This window comes from Anastrepha ludens, chromosome 6 (assembly GCF_028408465.1).
Source record: "Anastrepha ludens isolate Willacy chromosome 6, idAnaLude1.1, whole genome shotgun sequence".
NCBI lineage: Eukaryota > Metazoa > Arthropoda > Insecta > Diptera > Tephritidae > Anastrepha > Anastrepha ludens.
Window position 1 is genome coordinate 71,898,837 of NC_071502.1, and position 10,490 is coordinate 71,909,326.

Consider the following 10,490-nt stretch of genomic DNA (forward strand, 5'->3'; position numbering starts at 1 on the left):
GTTCGTTCCAGACCGAATTACGCCTTCCTTACATGAAATTGCTCGTAAATAATTTATAATTCATTTAATTTAAAAAGTGAACATTTACTTTCGAATAGCATTCGTACAGTACGTCAAAGTACGACGATGCGAGACTTGTCGTCTCTCTTACTGGGCTTATTAGCTCTCTAGCCAGAAAATTGAATGTGGCTGCAAATAGGTACTGCAGAAGCTGCAGGAAGAAAAATGAAGAGAAAACAGTTGAGCACATTCTACGTAACTTCGCTGCGGAAAAGGATAACTACACTGGGATCATTTGAGTGCAATTAACTGCCAAATTTATCCAACTACTTGCAGCACCCACAACTTTCAACTACGCTGATTGGTTTTATTGCCATTATCCGGCGAATATGCCATCGAAAAGGCGATAGGTCTCTTCGCCGCCATCTTAATCTAAAATAACCTAAGTGAATGTTGAAAGAAAGTTCAAAGTTCCAAAAAATCTGAAAATGAAATGTATTATTAATTTAGCTTTCAAATATAGATTAGAAAAATAGGGCGTATTTTATTTCATTCGTTTCTCATTTCCAGCTCGCACAAAGAATACAATAGCTTTCGAACTTACGCAATATGGAGAAATAATAAATATTCAGTGCATTTCATTAAAATGTCAAAAGAATAAATTTAATTTTCTATTTGTGTTCTTATTAAATATTTTCATAAAACAAACTGAAACCAAACTGAAGCCAAACAAATGCAAAGAAGCCAAAAATTTTGTACTGGTAGCAATTACTTTGGCACCTACAATAATCCCCTGAACTGCATGGATGGCTATGGACACTACAATTATCCAGATGGCAGCGAATATCGAGGCTTCTTCAGACAAGGACGATTTCATGGCATCGGACGTATTAGGATGTCAGCTCCATATTCATTCACGTTCATTGGTCAATTCGAAAATGGAGAACTGACTGTTGTCAATGAAATGATCTATCCGGATGGCCTAGTGTTCCATGCTGATTTTAAATCTGGAGAAATCGATACCGCTAATTGGGAGTATCTCAGTAAATCTGACCGTCGGTACACTCGAGAGCTTTGCATGGGTATCCCAGCTGTTTTACCCCACGAGCCGATTACATGCTATAATCCACGTTCTCTAGAACCGAACACCTACGATACTGAGGAGGGAATTTTCATAGAAAAAAGCCACTTTACCACTAAAATTCCACCACCTTTTCATCATCAGCGCTTTGTCAATTGTAACAAAGAGCTCAATTGGATACGCAATTGCTGCCGTCATGCGGAAACCGATGCGATCGTTGAGCCAGATGCAGCCAAAGGTCGTGACATTATTCAAACCAATATTAAAGCTATGACACAATTGGGCGAAAATTTGCACACCTGTACATGCAATATGGCTCAGGCTGTACATCAAGTCCATATGAAAAAGTTTTGTCGGCGACTTGTACATACTAAGGACGATCCTTCATCAACTTCTCAATATTCGAGGGATTACAAAGATGAGCAGAGTTCAATTAGTACAAGCTCTTTTAGTGACAATCCGGTGCAATTGAATTTAATAGCAGAGTGCCGCAACGAAATAGATCAACTGGCTCTAAAGGAAAATGACCTTACAGCCGATTATTACGAATAGTAGGAAATTTTTTATTTGCATAAAAAAGAATTAGGCTATCTTTAGATAAATGCTTTACCACAGAATAGGAACTTTAGACAGACCATACTGTACCATGAAGATTAATACAATAGTATATAGTTATTTACATGGGCTTATGGTTTATTAAAAATATCAAATAAGATTTTTAACTGGTCACTATTTTGTGAAACAACAAAATTTTTATTGAAGTGCATATATGTATAAACTTCTTATTCGCGTAAATCATTTTTTGAACTAAATACATCGCTAGTTCTTCAAATTTTACAGGAAATCAATTGGAATGAATGTTTGTATTTGTTTGGACTTATTACATCATCAGTGAGTATTTTGGACTTAACAAAGATGATTTTATTACTTTTAATTATATAACGTTCATGCCTTTGGAATATCACATGAAACGTTTGAAAAGGGTCTTCTTAGCAGAAATACACTCAGAAGTTTGCCCTCTCCTGCCGCTTTTAAGGTAAAATATTTTGCATCATTGGCGTCCGCCGTAGCCGAATGGGTTGGTGCGTGATTACCATTCGGAATTCACAGAGAGGTCGTTGGTTCGAATCTCGGTAAAAGCAAAATTAATAAAAACATTTTTCTAATAGCGGTCGCCCCTCGGCAGGCAATGGCAAACCTCTGAGTGTATTTCTGCCATGAAAAAGCTCCTCATAAAAATATCTGCCGTTCGAAGTCGGCTTGAAACTGTAGGTCCCTCCATTTGTGGAACAATATCAAGACACACACCACAAATAGGAGGAGGAGTTCGGCCAAACACCTAACGGAAGTGTACGCGCCAAATATTTACTTTTTATTTTTTTTTATTTTGCATCATTGGGCATTTCATTCCTGCAGTGGGTTTCGAACCCGGGCTCTATCATGCACAAACCGTATTTATATTATAAATATGACGAGTAACCCTCAGCTCCAAATTTCAAATTTCAGTCGGGAAATTTCCGTCCTTTTATAAGTCTTTTCCATTTTGACTAAACAAGGAAAATTCGCAAAGGACCAAGTTCAGGGGCCATACCGTCCGTCAGGCCAGGCGTAGTAATCGAGCAAGGTGGGCGGAAAAAAGGACTTCGATTTTATCGTCACATCAACAGTTTCTTCGCGGATGAATCTAAAATGACTGAAGGAATGGGTGCCGCTATTTGGAACTTGAGCTTCAATAATCATACAAGCTATCAGATCACTGAAATATGGTCCATGTTAAGCTCGTAGCTGCAAACAAGATAGTGCACTTCGCAACTGCGCCGAACATTCAACTCTCTAGATATTTGAATTATATTCATGGACAGCCAGACAGAGCCAAGAATGATAGACTTTGCGCTAACAGACATGTGAGTAGCTACTGGACTGGTTAGCGAGACACAAAGAAATAGAAAGGAATACATAGGCCGAGGTGCTGAACAAAGCAGGTCTATCAACGATCAATTCATCACACATCTACCTATCCCACAACTATCTTGTAGTGGGTAGGCGTAGCAATTTTGCAATAATGTCGATACTTTACCTTCTGCGATGCATTGACGCAAAAAACCAAGCTCATACTAATGGCTATAGCACCACTTAGTTAAGTCCGGCGGTTGCACTAGCTAAAAGCACGCTAAAAATCGAGCCAAACGTAGAGCTGATATCGATCAGTGCTGATCAACGTGCAACGCGTTTCATAGTATTCTAAGCAATGAAATCGTCAAGTGAATAATATGTATTCTGTATTTAATGGCTCTTTTTGGTTTTGTATAAATAAAGAATTCATAAAGCATTCAAAAATTTCATTTCCAACTAATTTCCAAAGGCTTTCAACTAAAACTTGACTATAGAAGGGCGAGAAAAAGCTTCACTAATGAAAATATCAATACTCATTATTCTACTTAAAATAACTAAAAGCCGCCTATTATATGTACAAAGCGAATAATAACATATCGCACCCTAAATACAAAAGGGTCACAACTCAAAATGTACCTTCTGCTCAAATATGAACTAGACGTTATCAATAAAACAGTCCGCGGATGACATATGGCAAAAATAAATTTTTTGTCTTTTGGTAGGACTGTTATAAGCTTACATGGCAAATTTCAGCGTGATAATAAGTCAAACTCGAGTGTGGAAAATTTTGAGTTGTGACCCTTTTGTATTTAGGGTGCGATATGTCGAGTCAACAATGAAAAACAGTTCCAAACTGATCTCTCGCATTGATCAGCTTTACTCCGGGTTCCGCTTCTGTTCTGCAAGTGCTCTCAGTCAAGTCGTACGAATGGATACAAGCGCTGATGGAGTAGGAAACGGTGAGCCTATTTTGCATTGCAAAAACCAAGTGGAAAAATACTTTACTACAGTCTGTGTGTGTGTGTTAGCTCGCTTTGTTGAATTTTTCTAAGCACACTTATCCGGTTCTACGGTAATCAAGGTGAAGACGAATGATAATAAAGGTAAACCAGTTTTGCAGACCGCAATTAAGCTGTGTTTGTTCCTGGTTCTCTTACTCTCATTTAAGGATATTGCTAACCAGTGGATCGGCATTCAACTAAATCGCCCAGAGCAGTGAATGGCGAGTCTTTGCCTATATACTATCTCTTAGCAAAACCAGAGGCTAGTTGTGGTTTATGTGATTCGAGTGTTAATCAGCATATAGTGTTTATATATACACATATACATATTTGTATATGATGTGGAAAAAGGTGTGATTTGTAAATTGTCTAGTCTTCAGAGACTGAGCACCGCCTCCAGCACAGTTTTGTTGAAATCTGTTCGTACTTATTTAAATTCAATTAATTTTAAGAATTATTCAAAGATCATAAAATTACAATTTCCTCAAATCAATCACCCCGTTACACCTAACAAATGTAAGCCGATTTAAATTAATTATCTCCTTAAGCTGTTCCGACTGAGATCAAATTAATAACGAGGTGTATAATTAATTTTAATTGTTTTCCGGTAGCAAAGCTTATCATTAACTGCATACACATACATCCATGCATATGTGCATACATTTATAAAAAATATCACCTACGGATACAAAATTTGTCGCATTAATTTTTATTAAACTGAATTAAAATACTTGAAAGACATACAGCGTTTACATCTTCAATTGACACTTTAACAATTGGAGATTAATTAATCAAAATCAATCTTTCTTTCGGTCGCAATCGATGCTCGTGCTGACATAATTTATCAAAAACCATTTGGCATGAATTTGTACGCAACACCTCATAGGATAACAATGCTTTATCTGTACATGCATACACTTACATACTAACTTATTATACACACTTACATATTTATCGAGCGGCATCCAGCAGGGACATTGCACTGCGTAGGCACATGTTATTCACCCAAAGCGAGAACGAAAATAAAATGATAAATGAAAACAAATGTAAGAATGCGAATACTCTATAAAATACAGGTTTTAAGATGCATGCGATCGATATTAAATTCTAATTATGCCTGCTTAAGTAAAGATTCAGAATAAAAGCTTACGCATTGTGAATAGAATTATTGTTTTACAAAGTTTTTACAAAAAAATTAACAATAGAATTGCAGAGCTCGTGCCCGGAGATTCTGGGTCATAGCCTTTTTTGTACGTACAAATAAATATTTAAATAGGTTATTGCACGCTGCTGACCTGTAAAATATGGCTTTGAAAGAAAATTTTTACAGAATTACATCATTTCAGAATGAAACGCTCGTACCTTTAAATGTAAATACGCAGTAATTAATTTCGAGGAGTGTTCACCTTGAAATGAGACAAGATTACCAGAACTAACCAGCGGAGTATTTAAATAATTGTTTGTTAAAAGTTTACAGAATTTGGAAATTTGAAAATTTGTGCCACAGCTTGTTCGCAATATTTCATTTTATTTAACTTTAGTCAAATGAACAACAGATACTTACTGACTATTAAATAAGTGTGGATGGAGTTTAGTTAAAGTAATTAAATAAGAGTCTGCCAACTGTTGCATAGAAAAGTGTCGGATTAAATTTGGGAACATTATTTAGGTCTAAGTGGGCTCTAGAAAAACTTGTTGTAGAACAATTGAATCCGGTGTAGGTTCGATGGAGCTATTCGTAAGAATAGTAACAAAAGTTCGAGCACGAAAAGCAAACCTGTGTAATAGTGGTTTTAAGGCCAAAAGCTGAGATAGTAGGAGTGAGATGGTAGGAGTTCGCTAAAGTTTAGTTAGTTAAGTTGATTATGTTTACAAATGTGCACATTTCATTCAATATAGCTTATATGCAAGGCAAATGGCATATGGCCTCCAAATAAAGTAGGCATACCATAGTCAAGGCTGACCCTTCAAACGTAATTTATAACAACGTCAGTGTATACGCGCCCGAAGTGCCGAGCTGTTGGACAACATTGCATTAGATTTGGAGATAGTATAATTAATATGCGTGGACAAACTGAGTTTCCTGTCAAAGTATGCAAACAGCCTTGACTTCGGTAGCAAATTTGAGGGAAACACAAGAGATATTATAGCTCGTGGAGTTTGGACCTAGTAAGGTTAAGTTAGGCTAGCCTGCTTGGCATTAAGCCACGCATAGACCTTTTGGTCCCCAGCGATACCAGATGGAGACCGACCTCTATGAATTCTGAAAGTAAACATCATGTAAAATGTCAACGCTTTTCGCGAATCTAAGCAGAGCTGGGAGATCCGCTTTTGAGACGCCCTCCAGACCCTCATACAGTGGGGATCCCAGGACAATTACACAGAAAGTGTCCTTGCGTTTCTTCAACATCCTATCTGCATTTGTCCGTTTTAGCAATCCCTATTTTGCACGCATGTGCAGCCCGATTATGGCCTGTTGGCATACCTATAATAGTTCTTTAGTAAGTATGAATTGAGTTAGTTTTTTGTCGTTAGTTCTATACATAACTTTAGCTGTTTTGCATGTGGTCAAATTAGTCCATCTAGCTTCCACTATTTTTTTCATGTAGTCGTCCATTTCGTTGTATATTGTATTTAGCGGTCTAGGTATGTCGTTCTATTGTTCAAATGGTAGTCTAATAGCACTTTTTGATATCTCATCCACCATTTCGTTCTCCATTTGTGACCAAGTACCCAATAGATATGCAGCCTACTGTTTTCAGCTACCTTTCTATGGCCTCCCTACTCCGTTGAACAGTTTTGGACTTAATACAATATGAGCTTATTGCATTTATTGCTGCTTGACTGTCCACGAATATATAATATTAATTATTGTTCTTGTGTAGGCTAGCTCCGCGGCTTTCCACACAGCAAAAACTTCCGCTTGGAAAATACCGCTGTGGTCTGGCAGCTTGATAGGCTGCCTTATCCCGAGTTTTGAACAGTAAATGCCCGTTCCCACTCCGTCTAAAGTTTTAGAGCCGTCTGTATAGATATGAAAAGTCCTACAGCCAGGCTTCATGCCTTTGTGCCATCCCTCCACTTCAATTGTAGAAAACTTCTCTCCCAATTAGTCTGTCAATTAGTCAAAAATAGCTTCAAAAACTGCATGTGTTGTTAGCCCGCTATTCTTTAGGCTAACTGCAGCTGGACGCACTTTGTGTGGTTATTGTATCCAGGGCATTTACGTCATGAGACTGTCAACTGCTTAATTTTTTTATGACGGAAACTTAAAAAAAACTAACATCTTAGACTTTACGTAAGCTATAACTTCAAAATATATTTTTTTAAAACTGAAAATTATTATTTTGTGTAGCATTGAATTTACATAGGTATCTTGCAAACTTTCAACAAAAATTTTCCAACATGGAATACTTTAAGGGGTTATACGCAGTTATGAAGCAAATAAAAGACGGGTTGTCAAGGATTTATCCTGAAGAAACTTCAGAATATTTTAATTTGAAAATTGTTTATCTGAAATCAAAAAACCAAACAAATTTTGTTAATATATTAGATTATCTAGTAATTAATCGTTCGGCTAATCAAAATAGTGAATTTTCACAAAATGGCAGCTTTTAAAAGAAATGATTTCGATTTTTACGTTAAAATTTGGCCGTAAATTGATTATAAAATGGGAAATAAGTATCAGATTTACAAAAGGAACGATTAATTACTAGAAAATGTATCTTTAAAGATTGAGTTAAAACGGTTGACCGTTCAAACAAGCCGTTTTCGAGATATCGTGTACACCGACTTGAAAAATGCCGTTTTGAAAAAAACACGTTTAAAGTTTCAATACCTACCTTAAAACGTGCCTAGGCATCTCTACATATTTAGGTATAACTCCGAAAGTATTGCTTAGATCTACTTCAAATTTCGTGCGTATACTTTTGAATATATGTACATTACAAAAATGCAATAAAAAAGTCGATTTTTTTGAAAGTCATAACTGCGTATAACCCCTTAAGATTATGAATACTATAATTGTAATTAAAATTTTAACAACATTTAACTACTGTCATTATATTGTCAATACAGGGTGTTCAGTATATTATACAAAGCTAAAAATAATATTTTAAGCACTATTTCACCTCAAAAAACAAGTCACCCTAAGAATGTTTTAGAATCTGCTAGAGTGGACCTATGGCTAGCAGAAAATTCATGAATTTATAAACCGGCACAAATTTTTTAGCGTATTTGTCATAAATGTCCTGTTTTGTAGTAGATTTGACACGATAACAGTTTTTTCTCAGTTAAGCGAAAACACACTCTATCAACTGTTTCGGACTGTTTCAATTGCCAAAGGAAGACAACTTTGTTCATCTAGCGATTTGCTTTAATTCATTGTATGCGAAATGAGTATTAACATCAATCCTTTTACGTCATTTCCACGTGTAAATACTTATTTCTCATATCAAAATGAAATTGTTTACGGCCTACGCACACAGCTATTGAATCATTTAAATTCTAAGAATTGTTTGTAAGAGTTAATTCATCGTCCCCTTATTGACCACGTGAATCTGTTCATAGTCCATTTGTAAAATATTTTATTCGAATAAATATTTAAATACTTAACCGCAACAGACGCGACATTTCGCATTGAATGTTGGCATTTTGCGCTTCCAGTTGCCTGTCGCCAGTGGCAGGTACATACGAAAATTGCAATAAAATAAATTCTCAAAATGTATTTATACTTTTTTTATATAGGTATGAATAAAATAAAGCTGCTGTAACACAGCCAAAATGATGAGTAACTCACACTTAAGTATTGTCTGATATAAATTACTTAAAATAATTAAAATAAACCAGTTAAAATGCTTACCTGGCGGGACAAAATCGTAAGTGGTTATTTTTAAGAAAGGTGAAAAGGGGAGTTAAAGGAATAAATGAGGGAGTAAATCCAAGAGAGGCAAAGTGCGAATCAGCAGGAAATAGCAAATGTAACAGAAAAAGAAGTAAAAGAAACGGAATTAATCTTAACTTAAACTTGTTTTAACATGATTGCGGAGTAAATGTTTTAATAAAACTTATCAATTTTTAACGCGTGCATGTAACCTTATACACTTAAAAAATGTTGAGAAGCAAATAAGAAGTACGTTTGAGCACTTTGAGCTACTATGGCCCCTATTATGAGTTAGATTCGATCTTCGATATTCCCTGGTTGTCGAAGATCGAAAGTCAATTTGGTGTTATGAGCGGTGCAACCCTATCCAAATTTTCGTTGTTTACCGAATTTAGAGTCGAATGCAATTTTGCTTTCGATTGTGTATCGTATTGTGGGAAATTTAGTTAAAATGTAAGTTGTTTGCGATTAATTATTGTTTTATAGTAACCAAATAATAAACATTTACTAATTTTTTTAATTTTATGCAGGTCGAAAGTCGTGAGTACCAAATAGAAATTAGAAAGGCTGCTTGCATTAATGGAAGAGAATCCACAATTCGCAAAGGGATTTACACAAAAGTTTAAGCAGCAAAAAAATGGGAGAAGTTTACAACGGAGCTGAATTGCTTGGGACCACCAGTTAGAACGACAGCAAAATGGATTTAGGTTAATAATGGTTTTTTTGTGATGTTTGTAGAAATACATTTTATTTTGGCAGGTATGGGCTACTGAATGACGAATATTTGAATAAGGAAAATTTATAACACAAATAAAACTAAGGCGTAAAGGTTTTTATTTAATACTTTTTAGTTTTTTCCATAATATTCTAAGAATTTCATTTCTTATGTTTTCTGCTTCTCCGTTATTTGACTCCACTTCAATATCTCCATCACCATCGTTGAGGGTCTCATCGGATAACTCTTCATCCGGAAGTTGAATATTGTAAAGCAGACAAGTGTTGTGCAAAGCGCACACACATTGATAATTTGTGTTGCTTTTTTTGGAGAATAGTGGAGAGCTCTTGCCTGCAACAAACATCTAAATCGGTTTTTCAAGACTCCAATTGTTCTCTCAATGATACTTCTCGCTTTAGCATGATGTTTGTTGTATGTCCTTTGTGGAGACCCTTCTTCAGAGTTTCTGAACGCCGTCATTATCCAGCATCGCCTGAGACAGACAAAAATTATTAAAAACGGAATTTCAGTTGGTGTTTATTGCATACCGAGGAGCCAAGTATTGCGACGGCCATTGAGATGTTGCTCCTCTAAATGCGCTTTCAATGGCGACATGTTGAAAGCCATAGAATCATGAGTAGCTCCTAGATTTTTCGCATTTATAGTTATTTTCATTGTGTGATCACAAACCTAAAATTTACATTATTCACATTGAGATGAATCGTCGAACCATAACTCCGTTGTACTCATTTTCACAAAAAATACTTTTTTAACTTTTAAAAATGTTGTTAACAAAGAATTTCAATACAACCGCTTTTTCTTTTATTTTGATTTGCTGTATCAGCTGAGAAAAAATTATCTATTGTAAATGCGTCGAGCGATCGAAATTCACAATAGTCCTATTCTTCAGCGAATGAG

General features: G+C 35.8%; 1 protein-coding gene across 1 annotated transcript; it reads left to right on the forward strand.

Moving 5' to 3' along the window:
• Window positions 1–556: 556 nt before the first annotated feature.
• LOC128867462 (MORN repeat-containing protein 5-like) lies at window positions 557–1,913 on the forward strand. The gene has a single exon (XM_054108671.1). The coding sequence runs from the start codon at window positions 734–736 to the stop codon at window positions 1,631–1,633; it is 900 nt and encodes a 299-aa protein (XP_053964646.1). The 5' UTR covers window positions 557–733; the 3' UTR covers window positions 1,634–1,913.
• Window positions 1,914–10,490: the final 8,577 nt, after the last annotated feature.

Bases quoted from the DNA above. Each gene is read 5' to 3' on its own strand.
- LOC128867462 (XM_054108671.1), top strand. From the start codon at position 734: ATGCAAAGAAGCCAAAAATTTTGTACTGGTAGCAATTACTTTGGCACC.